Source organism: Amphimedon queenslandica, unplaced genomic scaffold (genome assembly GCF_000090795.2).
Source record: "Amphimedon queenslandica unplaced genomic scaffold, v1.1 AMPQUscaffold_13241, whole genome shotgun sequence".
NCBI classification, from domain to species: domain Eukaryota; kingdom Metazoa; phylum Porifera; class Demospongiae; order Haplosclerida; family Niphatidae; genus Amphimedon; species Amphimedon queenslandica.
The window spans coordinates 16235-37942 of NW_003546523.1; the positions used below are offsets into that span (position 1 = coordinate 16235).

At 35.8% G+C, this 21708-nt stretch overlaps 4 protein-coding genes across 5 annotated transcripts; 2 read left to right on the plus strand and 2 right to left on the minus strand.

The window, feature by feature from the left end:
* On the plus strand, nt 1-1362 carry LOC109584146 (uncharacterized). Its single transcript, XM_019999747.1, has 6 exons — nt 1-101; nt 153-539; nt 599-666; nt 720-788; nt 844-994; nt 1055-1362. Exons 1-5 carry the CDS (start codon nt 98-100, stop codon nt 964-966), a joined length of 651 nt encoding a protein of 216 aa, XP_019855306.1. The 5' UTR covers nt 1-97; the 3' UTR covers nt 967-994; nt 1055-1362.
* LOC100632043 (protein arginine N-methyltransferase 2-like) lies at nt 1198-5872 on the minus strand. Of its 2 annotated transcripts, XM_019999745.1 has the most exons (12): nt 5754-5869; nt 5510-5704; nt 4836-4925; nt 4699-4770; nt 4359-4526; nt 3940-3993; nt 3705-3826; nt 2761-2890; nt 2557-2596; nt 2406-2502; nt 1524-1692; nt 1198-1461 (listed from the first exon to the last, which is right to left on the minus strand). In XM_019999745.1, the coding sequence occupies exons 1-12, from the start codon at nt 5835-5837 to the stop codon at nt 1429-1431; spliced, it is 1254 nt and encodes a 417-aa protein (XP_019855304.1). In that variant the 5' UTR covers nt 5838-5869; the 3' UTR covers nt 1198-1428. The 2 variants fall into 2 exon arrangements, with proteins under 2 accessions (XP_019855304.1, XP_019855305.1); XM_019999746.1 differs by lacking the exon at nt 1198-1461 and having other exon boundaries at nt 1547-1692; nt 2410-2502; nt 5754-5872.
* On the plus strand, nt 5805-18041 carry LOC100632169 (ATP-dependent RNA helicase DEAH12, chloroplastic-like). The gene is made up of 2 exons (XM_003388483.2): nt 5805-5891; nt 13029-18041. The coding sequence occupies exons 1-2, from the start codon at nt 5857-5859 to the stop codon at nt 18016-18018; spliced, it is 5025 nt and encodes a 1674-aa protein (XP_003388531.2). The 5' UTR covers nt 5805-5856; the 3' UTR covers nt 18019-18041.
* LOC105313700 (DNA damage-binding protein 2-like) lies at nt 17941-21704 on the minus strand. Its single transcript, XM_011407341.2, has 9 exons — nt 21553-21704; nt 21192-21386; nt 19592-19740; nt 19449-19542; nt 19163-19349; nt 18965-19110; nt 18484-18639; nt 18389-18434; nt 17941-18300 (listed from the first exon to the last, which is right to left on the minus strand). Exons 1-9 carry the CDS (start codon nt 21625-21627, stop codon nt 18074-18076), a joined length of 1275 nt encoding a protein of 424 aa, XP_011405643.1. The 5' UTR covers nt 21628-21704; the 3' UTR covers nt 17941-18073.
* Nucleotides 21705-21708: the final 4 nt, after the last annotated feature.

The window sequence follows — 21708 nt, forward strand, 5'->3', positions numbered from 1 at the left end:
AGTCTCTCGAACGGCGTTCAAGGATCAGTCACAACAGAGAGAGGAGGAAAAGCAAAGTGTGTAACAAAACAGAAAGAGTATTATTAGTTGGATTGGCATGGGTAAGGAGTATATAATGGATCTTCCTCGGGTTTATGTTTTGTGTATTGTAGACGATTCTAGTAATAACCAAGCCCAGAGTGGAGACCAAACGAGTAGGGATACTATCATGACTTTGAGAGGGATCAGTCTCTGTGTACCTGGTGTCTCCTACGACGTTAAAAGCACTGCTGCTTTCGCTAAGAATTTCCAGGAGACACAGCATCAACGTAAAGGAAGTGTAAGACGCTCTCGGGACCAGCAACCAGCCATTTGTAGCCCTCAGGCAGAGAGTACACTGCCATCCTGCCCACCAGATGAAGCTAGTCTTTCATTCTTATCAGTGATGGAGGAAACTAGACGGAACCATCCCAGATTACACATTCGTATACTACAGAATGCTGTGAATACATTGCTAGAGGCATATCCAGGGGTCTTGTTTGCACTTGATCACAGTAAAAGTAAGACTATGACAAGCACCGATAAAAATCATCTTTTGACTCTTCCTTTTCTTACACAGTTAGTCGTAATGGATATAATGTAATTCCACCTCTGGAGCCATTATTCTTTGACGACCCAGTTTACATAGTGAGATATATAATTTCCTCAATTATCATACTTCTTTATTATTATATTCTCAGGCCGTTATCAAAAGAAGCAATATTCAGTTCATTCTGATGTCCATTGAACAGATACTTCCAATGCTTGAGGTACATTACTGTGAATGTAATAGGAACACATGTTCATTTGTTCTCCATATTACAGTGTTCACAATATGTGAAGCAAAGTTTCGAAGAGATATGTGAAAGGTGGTCAGAAGCCAAAGGAAAGGCACTCGATTACTATGGCATCCTCAAGGAACTTTCACTGACCTTTCAAAGCTTATAGGAAACCAAAAAGAACCACCATAGAATGAGTAAGCATGACTTTCATGACATAATACATTTTAATGATAATTGCTCTTTTATTATTATAGCATTGTAAATACATAGTGGCACCAGCCAGGCGTGTCGTGAGTGAATGACTGGAAAATTTGATACAATCATCTTGTAGTATACTGGTGCTACCGCTTTGCTTATTATAATAAGTAGAAAGACTCGAACACCGTGTGTTCATCTAGTGTCCAAGAAAACTGTTCTTGCAATACATGAACTAAAATTTATTATTTACATAATATGAATAATAATTTTTATTTTTGTTATTATTGTTATTATTTTGTCTGACGTTAAAGAAAACAATAAAACTATAGTTCCTATTAGTCTAGTACAGGATATTCATACTCAATATCTGTGTGGTCTATGACAATAGCTCAGTAGAAAGCCAACAATAGTAGCAATAATTCCTATGACATCATCTCCAGAGTCTGTAAATCTTGGTAACAGCCTATAACAATACATTGTATGTATTATCAATCATCAGAAGTACTACTATCATTATTGCTGTACCTCATTTAGCTCTGTATCGTCCTCCCATACACTATAAGTCAATGTGACACGCAAATGTCTTCTCCACAGCTTGTGTCTTGTTAATTTGATAGTTCCCTTTAGCCTCTGCCCTTCCTCTAACTGAAGAGGTGAATCAAGCAAGAGGAGGTCTTGTTTCCAGTGAGTAGGCCTAACAGAACAAGCAGTAGGAAGTGTCATGCATACACTAACTGGATGTGCTGGAACACTGCATGTACACACACGTGCTATGTAACAAACAACAGAATAAGAGCAAAACATAAATATTATAATGAAGTCCAGTGACATACTATTAACATTCCTATTATGGTAATAAGGCTTAAACCTGAACAAAACTAATACTAAATATCCCAACGCATTTACATATGTACCTACACTCAAACTGCAATTACTGCATTCTTCATACCTCAGTAATAGTATCAAATTACAAATGGCGTTATTAAAGATACGTGTACGTAAGAACTGGAAGTTGCACACTCATGGAGTACATGTAATGGTTGGAACAAACTCTATTGTTAATAATGAAAATGAATAAGCATAAGTAGTACATGTAATTGATTAACATACAAACATTATATGAAAAGAGCAACACGATCACATTAACTAATGTCAATAAACGTGAACACTGACTCGGTGGATGTGATTGTGAAATATTTCTTTGACTGTATATAACACAATAACAACTTAAAAACTAATTCTTAATGTGTGTCCTGACAGAATGGGTTTCAACCCCAATCAATTCAAACAATTGTTCTCCAAATCATTCAATTGCATTAGGCAATAATTATTCCCAAATGTCGCCTTAAGTATTATTAATTGTTATTTTATGGAGTGCAATGAATCGTAACAAAATAATAAGCTTACTTGCTTTGAGGTGAGGTAGAGAGAGTGACAGGAGTGTGAGGGTGGGGGAGGTGACTAAAATGAACCGTAAAATAGCTAGCGAAACCATGCAGCATCCCTTAGGAGAGATAGCATTATGATGAGTGATCTCAATACTTGTGGTCATCCTAACCTGATCTTTTAACAAGGAAATCATAGGCAGTTCTAATATCCTATTAAACAATAGGAATTATAGGATATTGCATTATCTATGATGATAGTGTAATGATGTGTTTTAGATTGATCACTGATAATGAAAATAGCTACTACATAAAAATAGGGATATAATACTTGTAGGTACTGAGCATAATTATCATTAAAAGGCAATAATGATTACCTCAAGTTGTGATACAGTAACAGTCTTCATGTTCAATTGGAGGATGGTAAAAGGTTCCGAAAGACATTCATCTGGCGAGAGGGTATGATTGTATATGGGTTTTCCTGTTAGCGTGTCAGCAGCCAATGATCTATAATGTCCATAGTAAACAGGATTACATTGCATCAGAAATGAACAATACATTGTATAAGTGGGTGTATTGGTAGGAAAATAATATCAATTTACTCGGGAATACACAAGTGTCCTAATTAGGTTTTAGCATCACACAAAGCCTAATAGACTAAACATAAACATACAGGTACATGGATACACACACACACAGTAGCACTGACAGATCAGCACAGAGTAATCATGAAGGGCACATGTACTGGCACACTCTTACAGCTATTTGCATAGACCTTGCAAACTGCACTGGCAGTTGTCAAGTAGGTGGGCTGTTTGTTTAATGTGACCACACAATACAAGACACACCTCAATTTTGACAGTCCCCTTTGAAGTTCATAGATTGGTTTATGAATTGGTTTGCAAGGTCTATGCAATTTGCTGTAACATGTAAGTTGATTTCAAAAAGATTGATTAGCTTAATGATTAAATTAAGCTGCTACTAATATCTACTGGGTGCTGGCACACTTTTAGCATGTGAGATGAATTTTCTAATTTAGCTGTTATTATAACTATTTGTAAAAAAAGTGAGAGAGACTGATAGGAGAGAGAGGAGGGAGGGAGAGGGAGAGGGAGAGGAGGAGGAGGAGGAGAGAGAGAGAGAGAGAGAGAGATGAGTAGCATAATCAGCACAGCACAGCACAAATACTAAGTGTGTCACACGATCTTATGACCATGTATAGGAAAAGTTTACCATAACAAGACGTGATGAGTACAACGCATAATAATGAAAAAATTGATAAGGATGCCGGCATGAAACTACAGGAATTACTCCAGCTTACAAATATGGGGAGAAGTCAAACCCGTACACATCCTTCCAAATACCCATTGAGCCATTATAGGCTGACAGGGCTGAGCAGGGAATTAGGAATAGTTCTGCCTCAGAAGGCCAGATCATACCATCCTATGACATTAAATAATAATAATAATAATAATAATAATAATAATAATAATAATAATAATAATAATAATAATAATAATAATAATGTTTTATGATTCATTTTACATATTTATTACTGGCTTTAAGAACTTGTCCCTAGCATTGATGACTGATTCGATCATAAACTCGAACTGTGAGAAGATAAAAAATGATTTAATCCAAAGTAATGTACATGTACATGAATGTAATAGATTTAATGCATGTAAACATCTTATGCAATATCTAGTCTGGCTGGTCCGGACCTTAGACCAGCCAGACTATGCAACATCTGCATGAGACTAAATCTATAAAAATAGTCATCTGTATGAGGTGTTGCAATGAATGTCTGATTTAGTTGGTTCATTAATCAAGCATTGATACTAATTCAATGAACTTTAATCTCATTGATTTTCTAATAATCATTATAAGGCATGAAGGAGTACATATTGTCTGTGTGTGGGGACCAGTGGGTATGCAGTCATTCAATGGAGGTGTGTATGGGGGAGTGTTAAATTACCAATAATAATGTCCCCATCCATTCTGATATGATCCAATCAACTTGATGATGAGGTAATGAAATATCATTAATGTTTCCTTGTATCACTTCAATGACATCTTCATAGCCATTCTTTGAGACAGTCTCTCTTGAATACACGGCAATATCACTGGCCTCCACAGCATAGACCTGGAGGAATGAGAAACAATGATAACAATGACACTAAATGAATGCTAACAACACATTATCAACATTACTATGTAAATAAAATGTAGTAGGAATGACCATACTTAAATTACACGAAAGACAACAACAACAATACTGTCAACACAGGTCACCATTGAGAGTAGAGTAACCTTACCTTTTTTGGTTTGCCGTATCGTGCGCAAAACAAACTAAGAATTCCAGTCCCACTACCAACATCCAGGACTACCTGATAATGGAACCGGTGTATAGGAAGGAGGATTGGCATGATTTATTATGATAATATTATCGTACCTTGTCCTGTAGCCATGGTAATGCAGACTGGATGGCTAAGGAGTATGTCGATGTGCGTGGGACATCAGTTAGCATTTCAGAGTGTAATTTCTATAGAGACAAAAGAATTTTAAGCACCTCATCACATAAGGTTAATCACTGTTCCAATTTATGTATAGATATCCTGATTTAAGGCTACCCTAATCTCAAAGGCTATTGCTCAATTTAAACTAGCATTGAACTGAAATAATAATAATGATTGCAAAGAAATTTTACTGAATTCACAGTAACAAAATGACTGCTAAATGCTAACAATAAAACTGCAATAATACATGTACATACATCCACATTGTAATTGGAAGGTATGAAGCAGTAAAGAATTACTGTATTCAGAAACAAATAACTGCTAAATGATAGAAATTCATAGGAATGCACCTAATCACGAAATCATAGAAGATGACACTGCTTATGCAAAAACTGTTTACATACTTAATGTAAATTTCCCACTTGTCATTTGATAAGACTAAAATAACTCTTAGGAACTGGCATTTCCAATACATTAAGTGACACAAATTTGTAAGAAACATAAGCTATTATTAATAATTTTGATGAGGTCACACTACGTAACTACATGTACACATTGTATTGTGTATAGCGATTCTAACGCTCTACTTCTTCATAATATCAATGCTCACCAGCTGTCCGTAGCTGCTAAAGTATTCGCTATTTTCCCATTTATCCTCTTCATCTAATGGTATTTCTTTTGATAAGTGATTAACAGGTGCATAACCAACTAAAGGTTTGTCATTTTTATCAATAAACTCCACCCACCACCACTCATCAGAGACTGCTTCGAGTACGGTGACTGTATCCCCGGCCTCAAGTGATATCTAACAAAGACACGAACTCTTGGGGTTCTGTAAAGACTGTTCTACTTGCCTGCGTCGGGTCTCTTGCTGTATAGTCGCTCGTTACACAATAGACGTCGCTGGCAGTGTCCTGCGTGGAGTCCTTATCAGCCATCTTAGGGCGTGACCAATGAATGATGGCCACTACAGGTGGTGATATAATTATCAAGTAAGAAGATACCATACCATACATAGCTACTATAAATGCACTGATGCAATAATGAGTTAATGAGCTCTATAACCTACTGTGATTATTATTAATTCAGTTTACTTATTATTATCTTCAATTCTTCATCGCAGTACATTTCATTGAGTAACAGCATACATGTATATATATATATATACTTGTATAATAGTGAAGCACAAAACATTAGATTCAAATAAAGCAGTACGTGGTCTGGTAACTGCTATCGCTGCTTTAATACTCGTATAAATTGTAATATTAATAATCTTCATAAGCACTTGATATAGATCTAACTGCAGTTCATGAAAGATCTTTCTTTTTGCTTTACCGTATACGGGTATATAGCTAGAAATTTTTGGAGGGAATTAAATTCGGCAAATTTGATGTTTTGATAGCCATTTGCCAAAATAAAAATCTGACATTTTGAGCCATTGTGCTCATGCTTAATAGCACGTGGCCACAAATTTGCGAAATTAAAATCCGTCAATTACCAAAATTTAGCAATTCACCAAATTTAACTCCCTCCAAATTTCCCACTATATGGTAGTACTGTAATTCAGTCTATATGGTGATATTATGTCAATAAGATATAACTGCCCTCACTTTGCAATGTTTACAAAGCAACAGTTATATATACTCAAGTCGTGTTTATAATTATTGCTTGTTCACACAATAGTGTCTCATAGTATTATATTACCATGTCAAACTTCACTATTAAAAATTTAGAAAAATTATTTGAGCATATACATGTACATTCATGTATTCATGTACTATATGTACATGAATGTGTGCATTTGCATGTATGTGTATATGTATGTATGCATGTACATTAATTTGTATATGTATGTATGTAGCAAACCTCACAGACTATAATAAGGGACTGCAAAGCATGCTATCTAAATTGAGGTGTGTTCTTGAATTCTCCCATTGGCTTTATATTCCTGCTGCTGGGTGGAGAGACTATCCACTTTCCAATGTGAGCCAATTTACAAGGTCTGTACCAAATGTTAATAGCATTTTTGTCTGTCTATCACTATGTATGTGCATATATATTATATGCATAATGAGTATTTGGGATATTACATTCTATTAACAATGAAAAGGTGTATCTGTCCATATGTACATATACATTTACTGTGCTATTGTGTATGAGAGCAGAGTATGAGTGTGTAGTATAGTGTATGCATGTAGTATAAGCTATGTGTAGCTAGTAGTAAGCAATGCATTTATTTGTTGTACATAGTACTTGTACTTAATGCCACATTTCGTCAAACACGTACATGTAATTTGCTGTGTTAGTTTGTTCAGTAATATATTATTTGTTTACAGTTATTATTATGTTGTATTTTCAAAATGACAAAAAGTGGATCATGAACTAATGCGTGTGGAAGTGGAATTTATTTTGTCAGTATGACCAATTAGAAGCTATAATTTATTAATGCATTAATCACAGTCCCTTTGTTTTATTTGTCATCAAACCTACATGTACTCTGGCTGGTCCAGATGGGTCAGACTACATCAGACCAATGCCTTTTCGATAGTAATCAATGGAGACTTATAAATTCAATTTTGAGTAAGGGGATATCTCGTTTATAAGGAAGAAGTTTACATCATAAATATTTTTCCTTGTATGGAGGATACGTGTGTGCATCATTCTTTCAAGATATGACAAAAATATTTGTAACTACATGTATTTTTAAAGACAGCACCTGCTCTTATTACGTGTATGTTTCATGCTTAATGATGCATAATCCCATGTACTGAAGTCATTAGAAATGAGTAGCTATGCATCTCATTATCATTGTATCTCGTTATATTCTCATTGCCTGTTATTTATCCTCAGCCTCATTGTAGCATAAAAGGCTATATACTGTTGCTCCGTTTTATAAGATGCCATGAGTATATACTATATAGTTAGAGAATTATCAAAAACTATTTATACATTTAGCAATAGAGAATAATAATGTCTCCTTCTTTCTTATCACAAACATTTAATTGTGTCTTGTTATTTCTATGGGAGATGCTTATTTCACCAACATTCAATTCAAAGCTGGCACTAATTGTTAAACTACCAATATAGAAAACTAGCAATTGAAGTACCGTATAGCGGGAGATTTTGAGGGAGTAAATTTTGGTGATTGTCGGGTTTTAATTTGGCAAATTTGTTGCCATGTGCCATCATGGTGCCATTGAGCATGCGCATAATTGCTGAAAATGGCAGATTTCTATTTTAGCAAATGGCTATCAAAACACCAATTCGCCAAATTTAATTGCCTCCAAATTTCCCACTATACAGTAAATTTAACAAATTTTCTGAATTATAGTTCCTATGAAAATTTGTGGCTGGGAATTGTTGTTTATTAAATTTTGATGTTTGCTTCCTCAATGATATCTGATTACGTCTGTAGTACATTTGTAGTAAATGATTTGTGATATACAAATTATGCATGCATATTGAGAAATAAGTTCAAATAACTAAATACAACTTTTTTGATTCATGTAATAAGAAAGTCTGCCAGTAATATTTTATTTTTTGGCCAAATTAAATCCTGTTCTGTAATATTATCTACATGTAGCTTGATTGCCAATGATAATTGTCTGAAATATTATTGGAATGGGGATGTAGCAGGCCATTGACTTTTTTAATGAAACATACTAGCAAATGATTCAGTACAATTCCTGTAACTGGAGTTGAATCAATTCCACATAAACAGCTTCAGTTGCTATAGTATCTGCATGTACATGTAGTTTCACTAGTAATTGTATGCGTGTGGGTGTGGGGTTGTATTACATGTGTACCAGACATGTTATACTTATTATAAGCAAGTTTTTGCATTGATGTAAAGTAGTGAAAGGAAGAATACCAATTTTGTGTCATCTTCTTTATTAGATTGTGTACATTGATTTAAGGATGTGTTATGTGTACAAACATAGCAAAGCACCATAGAGGGAGATATGGACTATAAAGGGGGCTCAGAGAATTTGCTTTGTGTAAAGGTCACACTATACACGAAGCAGTCCTGTTATAGGGCAATCTGTGGTTGCATTGATGTCATGCACAACATGTTACTCAGAGTAGAACAGCTTTCTATCTGGAGATCAAAGTGACCACAAATTGCCTCTAATAGGTATACATGTAGTGAGCTTTACATGACATTCTCTACATGTAAATACTACTATATTCTATCAATTACTGATTCATGAGAACAGGCATAATTAAAGGACCCCTATTATTAGGCACATAAACAATTGGCTCATATTTGTATATTGTATGCATTCCTCACACACACTTTCACACACAGTGCATGTATCAATTACATGCACATGTACATGTAGATCAATACACAACAACATTTTACTATTTATGGTGCAGCACAATTAGTGATCAAAATAAGCCCAAGCAATTACATGTACATGTACATCACAAAAAAGTTTTGGTACACATGATGCCCTTATGCTCTATAGAAAGTACAAGCTGATTTATCCAAGGCTATAGCCCATGGATTTTTTCAAAAAATCGCTCCGAAATTACCCAAATTTTTTATTACACTTTCTGATACACATTGTTGTCTCTAAGCTACATGGAAAGTTTAAGATGATTCTGATACATAATTTTCAAGTTATGAGCATTTTTAAATGAGCCAATTTTTGAAAAAAAGCAAAAGCTATAGCCCATGATTTTTTCCAAAAAATGGTTCTCACATTTTCTGATACATATTGATGTCCTTATGCTATCTAGAAAGTTTGAGCTAATTCTGATAAATAATTGTGGAGTATGAGCATTTTAAAAATGAGCCATTTTAAAAAGCAAAATGGCTCTAAAATCCCCCCCCCCATTTTTGTTACATTTATAATACTTATTTACTTCCACTATTATTTCCAATGGTATATGCATAGGTGTTTTAGCATGCAAGAGGGGCTTAGCCCCCCCTCCCCAATATTCACATGCTAAGTCATGCTTTTTAATGTTGAGCCCCCCTCCCAACTTTTGAATCATTCCTACACCATGCACTGTTTTTGGATAATTAAAAGCATTCTGCTCTACCCTGCACTGTTACCTTATAAGGTGGTGCACTGGATTCACCAATTTAAGTGAGCCGTTTCAGCTTTGTGTTCACTGTATTTTAACTAATTGCATTATTAATGATAATGACCTAAAAAGCCTTTGTGACCTCATCATAATCACTAATTTTATTTCACTCTATATGTACATACATGCATTCATTAAACTGTCAGGGGGCTCATAGTCATAATGCCTTTGATCGTAGGCACAGTGCACTAAATAACCTAAGTGATGGGTTATTGATTTTATTCTTTGAAGTGTTTATGGTACACGTTGACCTTACCATTAATGTCTATTGAAAAAAAAGGAATTGGATATCTATTTTATACATGTATGGTTCTGGTACTTATTGTTTTGACCATTAATGTACATCTACCCATGGGTGCATGTACATGTATAAACTATTAAATGTGATGTTAAGCATCATTAGTTTTGTGTTATTGTATGGATGAAACTCCCCCTCTAATGGGAACTATTTTTGCAATTATTTGGACACATGACACATACACGTATAGCATGGTACTTTATTTCCAAAAGTATTTTTCACTCATTTAGGAAAAAACTCACAAATGCTATCACTAAAATTATATGCACTATTGCTACATGTATACTCATTACAAAATATTCATAAACTATTGTTTAATTTTCCTTATTTTTATGCACATAAACAATTGGCTCATACCTGTTTATTGTTTGCATTCCTCACACACACTTTCACACACAGTGCTTGTATCAATATAGATACAATAGACAACAACATTTTACTATTTATGGTGCAGTATAATTATAGTGATCAAAATAAACCGATGCGCATGTACATCACAGTGAAGTGTTGGTACACATTGATGCCCTTATGCTCTATAGAAAGTATGAGCTGATTTCAACTGAAAATTTGAGAGTTATAGAATGTGCCAATTTTTAAATATTAAATGTGCCACAAGCTGTATATATATATATATATATATATATATATATATTCCATTATTTTTTAGAAATGATTCAAAAACACCCAATTTTTATTACAATATCTGATACAAACTATGCTACCTAAAAAGTTTGAGCCAATTCTGACAAAGAAGTTTCAAGTAATGAGCACTTTTAAAACGAGGCAATTTTTGAAGAAAGCAAAGGCTATATATAGCCCATGGTTTTTCAAAATTGACTCTGAAATGACCCAATTGTTATTACATATTCTGATACATGTACATATTGATGTCCTTATGCTATGTAGAAAGTTTGAGTTGTTTCTGATTTAAAATTTTTAAGTAATGGGCAATTTAAAAAATGAGCCAATTTTTTTAAAAAGCAAAGGCTATATATTTTTTAATGGCTCCAAAATTGCTCCAAATTTATATTACATTTTCTGATACACTTTGATGTCCTTATGCTGTGTAGAAAGTTTGAGCTGATTCCAACTATAATTTTTCAAGTAACGGCCATTTTATAAAAACACCAAAATTCTGAAAAATACCCATGGCTATTATAGCCCATGGATTTTTCCAAAAAATGGCTCCAAAATTACCCCAAATTTTTATTACATTTTTTGATACATATTGCTGTGTGGAAAGTTTGAGCTGATTCCGACTTCAATTTTTTTGAGTGAAGAAAACTCCAAAATTCTGAAAAATACCCAAGGCTATAGCCCATGGATTTTTCCAAAAAATGGCTCCAAAATCACCCTAAATTTTTATTACATTTTTTGATACACATTGATGTCCTTATGCTGTGTAGAAAGTTTGAGCTGATTCCGATTTCAATTTTTTGAGCTACAGCCATTTTAAGAAAATGCCGAAATTCTGAAAAATACCCAAGGCTATAGCCCATGGATTTTTCCAAAAAATGGCTCCAAAATCACCCTAAATTTTTATTACATTTTTTGATACATATTGATGTCCTTATGCTGTGTTAAAAGTTTGAGCTGATTTCGACTTCATTTTTTCGAGTTATAGCCATTTTAAGAAAACGCCAAAATTCTGTAAAATACTCAAGGCTATAGCCCATGGATTTTTCCAAAAAATGGCTCCAAAATCACCCTAAATTTTTATTACATTTTTTGATGCATATTGATGTCCTCTTGCTGTGTTAAAAGTTTGAGCTGATTCCGACTTCATTTTTTCGAGTTATAGCCATTTTAAGAAAACGCCAAAATTCTGTAAAATACTCAAGGCTATAGCCCATGGATTTTTCCAAAAAATGGTTCCAAAGTTACCCCAAATTTTTATTACATTTTTTGATATGCATTGATGTCCTTATGCTATCTAAGAGTTTGAGCTGATTCTGATGAATAATTTTGGAGCTATGAGCATTTTTAAAATGAGCCAATTTTTGAAAAAAACCTAAGGCTACACGCCCATGGTTTTTCCTGCACTATTACCCTAATATGGTGCACTGGATTCACCAATTTTTATATGAACCATTTCAACTTTGTATTTAGTATAAACTGATAATTTTAACTAATTGCATTATTAATCCTATAGCATTCAACATTATGACCTAAAAAGCTTTTGTTTGACCTCATCATAATTGCTATCTTTATTTTACTTTATATGTACATGTATACAATCATTAAACTATCAGGAAGGCTGATGGTTGTACTACCTTTAATCATGGTACAATGTACTAGTTATTAATCTTTAGTCTTTGAAGTGTTTATGGTACACATTGACCCTACCATTAATGTCTATTAAAAAAAAGGAACTGGATGTCTAATGTATACATGTACGGTAATTATCCTATTCTGGTACATTTTGTCCTAACCGTTAATGTACATGTACCTATGGGTGTATGCGTGTACATGTTTAAATGTGATGTTAAGGATCATTAGTTTATTGTCAATGTACTGATAAAACTTCCCCTGAATTTTGTAACTATATTTGTAAACATTTGGCATGTGCACATATGACACATGACACATATAGTATGGCACTTTATTTCCAAAAGTACTTTTCACTAATTTAGGAAAAAATCACAAAATCACTAAAATTATATGCACTATTGCCATACCTCTTACATAATGTTCATGAATTATTCTTTAATTTTCCTCATTTTTTTGTTTTTAGAGTTATTGGTTCAGCCCAGGTAACATCACTGTACATAACGTTGACAACAGTTGAACCTCAAACCGAACAAACATTCAAGTCCTACCTTCAATCAAAGATACGATTGAAAAAAGGCTCCTTCACGATTATCAAATTCAAACCTACCAATAATGAGGGGACAGTAGAAATAGAAATAAGCTTTGCTAGTATCAATAAAGCAAAGAGAGCACGAAGAGTTATTAGTAAACACACTCCTAATGCCATCGTATCTCTTCAAAGCTTTTCGTCAGCTACTCTAAGAGATTCAATAGTAAAGTACAGAGGCATGATGACACTTAAAACCTCACAATATATTGAGCAACATGACATTAAGATTCAAAATGTACAGGCACACGAAAAAGAACTAAAGCAGGAGTCGAAGAAGCTAAGTCTAGCTGAGGCTGGAAGGAGATTGTCTAGTTTAGAAGTCGTTAAAGAGGAAGTGAAAGAGCTTCGTAGACAGAAAGAAGAGTTCTTAAAAACGTGTGCCGATATTGATCAGAAGTTTGTTCGATTGGAAGCATCATTATATTCGAGACGTAAACCACTCAATGACCAGATGACTTCCCTACAGAAAAGATTTGCAAGAGAATGTGTCCGTTTATTCAAATCACTACCGATATACGCCAGACGTAGTGACATAATCAATACTGTTACTAGGAACCAGGTTGTTGTTCTTATTGGTGAAACAGGGTCTGGGAAGAGCACACAGATTGTACAGTATTTGTATGATGCAGGGTTTGGGGAACGTGGCCTCATCGCATGCACTCAGCCAAGAAAAGTAGCAGCCATTACACTCGCTAATCACGTCTCAAAGGAAATGTGTTCGTCTGTTGGTGAGGTGGTGGGTCATCGTTTAGGCTCCTTTGATAGTACCAGCTCTGAAACTGTTATAGTCTATATGACCGATCATAGCCTCCTTAATGAGATCATAGCTGACCCATGGCTCAGGCAATACTCGTGTTTAGTAATAGATGAAGCACACGAGAGGAGTCTCAATACAGATATACTATTGTCTCTTATCAAGCAGTGCTTGCTGCAGCGTCCCGAATTAAGAATCATAATCACATCAGCCACAATTAATCCCGATATATTTGTCAAGTATTTTGGTGGCAGTGTCTCTTGTCCTGTTGTTAGAGTTTCTGGACGAACTTTTCCAGTTGAAGTCATATGGAATCCATTGAGTATACAGTACTCAGCCGACTGCACTCCACTAACCATTGACATTGTTAACAATTGCCTGTCAGTGGTTAAGAAGATACACACTGAAGAGCCTGATGGTGATGTACTGGTATTCCTCTCCTCTCTTGGTGATATTGAGACAGCTTGTTCAGCAGCTACTGATGAATTCCCTGATGCTGTAGTACTCCCATTGCATGGCCGTCTCCAACCAGATGAACAAAGGAGAGTTTTTGAAGATGTCCCAGGAAGAAGGAAGATAGTATTCTCTACAAATGTGGCAGAGACCTCAGTAACTATACCAGGAATAAAGTATATCGTTGACAGCGGTCTAGCCAAGGAGATGTGCTTTGATCCAAAGCGTAATATGAATTCACTAGAAGAGTGTCTCATCAGTAAGAGTTCTGCTGAGCAGAGGAAAGGGCGTGCTGGTCGTGTTAGTGCTGGTAAATGCTACCGTATATACACAGAGGACCAGTATTATAATATGAGAGAGAGAACGCCACCAGAGATACTTAGAATGCACCTTATTCATGCTGTCCTTAAGCTGTATGAGTTTGGTATTGCTGATATCCTCTCATTTGATTTTGTTGAGAAACCAGACCAGGCAACACTGAAATCTGCCGTGGATACACTCCAGTTTCTTGGTGCAGTTAATGATGGTAGCAGTCAAGATAGATTAACCAAGTTTGGGCGTCAGTTAGCTATTTTACCAATTGATCCTCAGCTGGGTAAAGTGTTACTGGATGGTATAGAAGCTGGTATAGGCCTGGAGGCTGCAGTGTCTGTTTCGTTATCTAGTTTTGGAGGTAATGTATTCTATAGAGCAGGGAATGACGAAGCAAAGAGAGAAAGTGATAGAATGAAGATCCAGTTCGTTCATTCTGGTGGTGACCAAATGACGTGTCTTTCTGTTTACAAAAAGTGGTCATCTTGTAAGAAAGAGGAAAGGAACAGGTGGTGTGTAAGGAATTACATCAATGCAAAAAGCATGAGGATGGTAGAGGAGACAGTCAAAGAGTTGCGTCATATTCTCTGTTATAGTTTTCAGATAAACCTACCACATAAGCTACCACCTTCGTTATCATTAGCTGAGTCACAGCTCCCAAAGCTTTACTTCTTCGCATTTCTACGCAACCTTGCTGTGTACTTAGGCCACTCTTGGATTGGTTACATGACTACCGCACACCTGTCTTCAATAAATGACCCTTTGGTTCCTTTTCCTGGCTCTGCTCTAGTACAGCATAATGAGACTCCACAGTATGTCATTTATGAAAAGACGCTGAAGACATCTAAGCATTTTTTACTTCAAGTCCTCTCGGTCGAACAAGATTGGATAACTGAAGCAATATCACGTGGCCAATTATCTCATGATCCAGCTGAAGATGCAAAGGAATACATTGTCTCTCCTGTTATATTAGATAGGATAGGCCAAGTCATAGGTTCCAAGTGTTTCAGGAATGACATTAGAGGACTAACTGAGCGAATGAGAGCAGTATGTGATGGAGCACCAGTGCAAGCTGACTTGGGCCAATTGAATTTGGGGAAAATTTGTGTCTATTCTTCAAAGAAATATCATAACCGCCTGAAAGAGTTTTTAAGTAAAAAGGTTCAAATGGCTCGTACTGAACTGTTAAGTGGATGTATTGAGAGTGGAGTTGTAAGACCAGATGATGTTATTAGGGTAGTCCTCAGCAGAGGTGGTGCAATAGAGCATGTGTTGATGCCCCATCAGTATCGAACTATTGTAGTTAGGGGACCTAATACTACTGCTATAAATGAAGCTGTGCCTGCCCTAACAGAGAGTGGAGTAATTCTCAATACAAAACTCAAGGAATTTAAAAATGAATCAAAGCTATTCGTTACCTTTTCTCATCCTTTGATGGCATCTCATGCTGTATCCAATGTCACAAATTTGCCTAAAGAAGTTACTGTGATTCCTCAATTCCAAAAAGCAAGTGGGAGTCCTAGTTTAAAGTATTTCAGGCTAAAGGTAGAGTGGGTAAGAAGAGAGAGGAAAGATTTTGGCTTTGTTGAGTTTTCCACATTTAATGACTATTTTAGTTGCCTTCAAAAAATTGGTTCTTCAGTTATTGTTTGTGGATCAATTTTACAGATTAAGCCATCACATAAACCCAATCAGCTCTTCATGCCTCAAGTGGCTAAACACATCACTAAAGAAGATATTGAAGATGTTCTTGATGCTCTTCTGCAAGATACAGGTGCAGAGTACAAAGTATTTTTTATTCGTGAGAAGAGTTTTGAGACTAGTGATGCATTACACTTAGCTCTAGAGTATCAATTGAAATATGTGCTACAGAAATATGCCTTAGAGAACCAGTTTATTGTTAAATTTAATAAACCTTCACCTCAACATGCTGACTATCGAGCTTTTGTTGATTTTTTTGATCCAAGTGTGGGTCAAAGGGTCATGAATAATCTAAATGGTGAGTCTGTTGCCGGGAAACCTTTAAACGTACAAGTTGTGCTGTGTACCTCAGTGCGATTTACACCTCAGATATATAGTGTTGTTTCTGAGGAAGTTGATCAAGTCAAGGCCAATATAGAACAAGAGTTCTCGCAAGTGGTTCGTTTTGTACAGAAGCCTGACAAGTATGGCAATGTAATAGTTGAGATACAGTCTACTGATGTTGAGGCTTTTGGAGCAGCAAAATCATTGCTCAACAATCTACTCTTACCTGTTGTACAGGAGTGTCAGTCTCCTCTACTTTGTCACTACATTCTCTCCAAATTATCTCGTAAAGAATTAGACGACATACAGTGTGCCACAACAACTGTCATTATATGCAACACAAGATCAATGACTATTAGTATATATGGAAATAAATCCAATCAAGAGCTTGCCAGGTGTAAATTAGATGATCATATTCAGTACTTGGAAAGTAGAGGTATCTCAATCCATGATATACACCTCAAAGGTCAAGGCAAACCACCAGGCCTAATGAAACACATTGTCTCAACATTTGGTGTTGATTTGACTGGTTTATTATCACTAGAAGGAGTTGAAAGTGCTACATTAGAGCCACGAAAGCAAGTACTGAGTATGTTTTGTTCGAATGATGCTTATGATCACATTAAAAAGGTAATCTCAGACTACTCGGTCTCTAAACCCAAAGCAAATGCAGCAGATGTTCTAGAATGTAGTATCTGTCTGTGTGAGATAGAGGATGCGTCTGAAGTATTTTTATTAGAGTATTGTGGCCATGCCTCACACATTCAGTGCATAGCAGTACAAGTTGCTGCTAATGCTGTCACTTTCCCTCTACAGTGCTCTGCTGAGGGCTGTTCTGAAAGTTTTGTATGGCAAGATTGTGAGAATCTTTTCAAGAAAACATCGTTAACATTGGCAGGATTAGTCGAGTCATCATTGAAATCGTTTCTTGGTGCTAATAGAGACAAGGCAAGGCCCTGCCCCACTCCTGATTGTCAGATGGTGTATGCAGTTTCTAATGACGGCCAACGATTTGTCTGTCCACATTGTCAGATACAAATCTGCACGACATGTCACGAGCAGTACCATGATGGTCTCACATGTGAGATGTACAAGAGTAGCAAGAATGTTGAAAATAAATTTCAAGAATGGCTCAAGGAAAACCCGAAAAACCGTAAACAATGCCCCAAGTGTACTATTGCCATTGAGAAGACGGAAGGATGCAATTACATGTATTGCATACAGTGCCGCACTCATATCTGCTGGGTATGTACGAAACCATTTGATAATGAACAAGACTGTTATGCACATTTACACAAAGTACATGGTGGTATACAATAATTGAATAAATAATGAGACATGTATATTATGTTTGTTTAGGTTAGACAACATTAATTTATTGTTGTAGTTTCTTCTTCTTAAAATACTTTGATTTAGTACAGGTATCAGTATCTCCTTTTCTCTTCCTGTTGTTTTTATCATTAGATCTATTATTGTTTGATGATCTAGAATTATTCCGCTGTGATCTATTAGCGTTAGGAAGGGGAACATCTCCATCAAACATTGACTTGTCTTTTTGACAACAACCTGGAGATTGCTTACTCCATAGCAATGCATTACAGCCTGCAATTAAAAATACATCATGATAAAGCCACCACTGGAATGACTCATTAATATTAATAATGATAATTACACATTAATGATAACTTACCCATTCCAGTCGCAAGCATATCACCAAACCTGTTGAATTGATTTACCTACACATACATGCATATATAATAATTCTATTTAAAAGTGTTAGCTCACAGTCATAATCTGTGCCATACTAGGATCATACAATTGACCAGCAACAACTCCTTTCTTTAAATCAATAATGTCCACACACCTTTTCTTATTGGTATCCTCACTGTTAGGGTATCTTCCTATTACACATAAATCCTCATAGAAAGGATGCCAGGTAGCCTATCATAGAACACAACAAAAACCAATGAACCTCATTAACTATAATGATATACCGTATAGAAAAAAATTTTGGAGGTAATTACGTAAATTTGGCGTTTTCATAGCCATTTGCCAAAATAAAAATCCAGCATTTTCAGCCATTATGTGCATGCTCAATGGCACCTGACCACAAATTCACCAAATTAAAATTGGCCAATCACCAAAATTTAGCAATTCGTCAAATTCAACTCCCTTCAAAATTCCTTCTATACGGTATATCAAACATTATGATAGTCAATATTAAATAAGTGATAGTAATGGTATTAATATGTGTGATCATCAATACCTTAATGTGTGTCATGTGTTGGAACTGACGATGAGGATGAGTCATGGTGAGTCTGGGTGCATCCCAATTGTGTGAATCATAGACACGGATTTTATTGTTCTGTGCCGTTGTTAATAATCTGCTGCTATGAATCGGATCAAAATATGCTGTTTTAATAAAAAATAACTAATAGATAAGACAAGCATTGGTATAACATACCTGAATTAACAGGTGCTTCATGTTTTAGAATAGCGTATGGTTTAGGGGACTCAGAGTCACCCCATGTTCTGAGATCCCACAGAGTAGCTGTTTTGTCATTGGAAGATGTTACTAGAATGTTCTCCGATGCTGGGCAGAACTCGGCATGCTGAATCTTTCCTTTGTGAAACCGATGATAAGTATAAATCTATAAAGAGTAAGGAAGGGACAGTGGAGTTAACAAGTAAAAAAATCAAATCTAGAGTAAGGAAGGACAGTGGAGTTAAGAATTAAAAGGGTCACTCACTGTTTCTCCAGCAGAGTCAAGCAGGACAGCATTACCAGTGTTACCTCCAACAAACATTACACCTTCTGATATACCAAAACTGGTCCACCAAAACCTTTAATGTAGTCCCTTAATCACAATAAATTCTCGTGAAATTATTATACTTGTAGTCCATTGTATCTAAATATACTTCACTACGTTTCCCTTCAAGATCTTTCTTTGCAAATACACCATCCACAGCAGTTGTGTATATGTGCAATGGATTCCTCCGACTAAAAGTCATGTGTGTAATAGATCCATGGCCAAAACCAACCTAAAAAGTTACAAAATAATTGTTATTAAACAGAGCCTCAAATTATATTCAAACAATGTACAGACATTGTGTCTGAACATTGTTTAATTTCATCTGCCATTTTTATGAAACAGTCAGACAAGATTTCCCACAAGATTTTGGACATATACATGTTCTTAGGCTATGGAGAAAGTTTGAGCTGATTCCAATCAAAATTACATTTTTATGAATTTTTAAAGTTGCTCAAAAATAGGGCCAACATCCCTGTACTATAGTACAGAGACGTTGGCAAAATTTCATCAAAAATGAAAAGTAAAAAATTCTCCATTTTTATTAATACATATACATGTTCTTAGGTTGCATAGAAAGTTTGAGCAGAGTCTGATCAAATTTGGATTTTTATGCATCTTTAAAAGTTGCTCTACGTACTTTATTCTAGTGCTTGTCAGCTCATGAAGCTCATGCTGTTTAGCTCACTTAGCATGCTTTGTGGGAAACATAGGCGTAGGCAGGGTCGGGCATATAGGGGCAATGCCCGACCTGACTCTGTGAGCTGACCTGTGGGCAAGGGCAGAAGCTTGGGCAAGGTGGTTGGGCAAGACTGAGTGTATCACTGTGTGTGAGACTGTCAGACTATCATTACCACAGGTGTAATTAGACACTGGAACTATACTGTCAGTCTGTGACTGTCACTTAGCCTAAGGAGTGAGGAAGAAGCTGAGAGAGCCAGAGCTCTAGCAGCAGCCATTTTATTCAAGTTATGAATTATGATATCAAGTTAATTATTACTATACGCCCAAGTTAATTATTGAAATGGCGAGCAAACGTCAATCTTCCATGCTGTTTGCACCTATTTTTTAGATATAGAAAGAGATTTGTCTTCCAAGCTCTGGGACTGCTTAAACGAGGTAGTCATCAAGTTTGCTGTCTCTCACAATAACTCCAGTGATCATCCTCCTCATCCTCTGAGTCGAGTTTCCTCCTTATTTTTTTGTTAACTGGCTTTTTCAAAGCCACCATATCACGAAAAATTTCTTCTACCTGATTACGATAAAACAATAATAATTGTATGCATGATGCATGTTAGATAGTGCGAAATCTCCATATTTTGGGTGGCAAAAAGGGGTGTGGCCAAAATTTAGGCGCGCTTCGCGCGCCCACCATTTTCTCCTTGCCCAACCTTCTTTCCTAGTCTGCCTACGCCCATGGTGGGAAACCCTGCAGTAGGACATGATATTGCATTAAATTGCTTTTAATAATTTATTTCAAAGATTATCTTGTTCCGACAAAATGGAAGAACAAAAAAATTTGATTGAAAAATTGAGCAAAATGGTGGGAAAATTTCCAATGTCCAACTGTTATTTCAGGCTCTGTAATAAATTTAGAACTAAATTACTTATCAAATGGGCGTGGCAAGACTATAAATTACTTAGTTGTTTAATATGCAAATAGTTCAATATAAAAGTATTTACCCCTTTATAAAATATGTCATTCTTATTGTTAGTAGTGTCACAAAGATGAATGTCTCCAGCATGAGACCCAAACGCTACCATATGAGGATATGTCTCGTGCCACTCAATACAAGTAACACGTCGATTGAAGCGACTAGTCGTATGAACCACACGCCAGCTGCTGGTCGCCTCCTCTATAAATTGGTCACGGAGTTGCTAGAAACATAAAAAATTAAAATTAATAACTTTTATTAAACAGTGCTAATTGCTCAGTCATTATCAATTATTACACAATACTGCACAACAGGAGGGCAACACGGAAATTCATAATATTTATTCCAAATCAATTCTCATACATGTGACATGATTTGTGATGGACTACCTCACGAATATGTCTTAGGTCATAAGATGTAGCGTCGTGGTCTGAAGATAGCTTGATTTTAGACACCAGATCCATGACTCACAGTAACAGACTGCACTAAATACCTCTTATAAACACTTGCATAATCATTTGAACACCACGTGGGTGCCACACCTC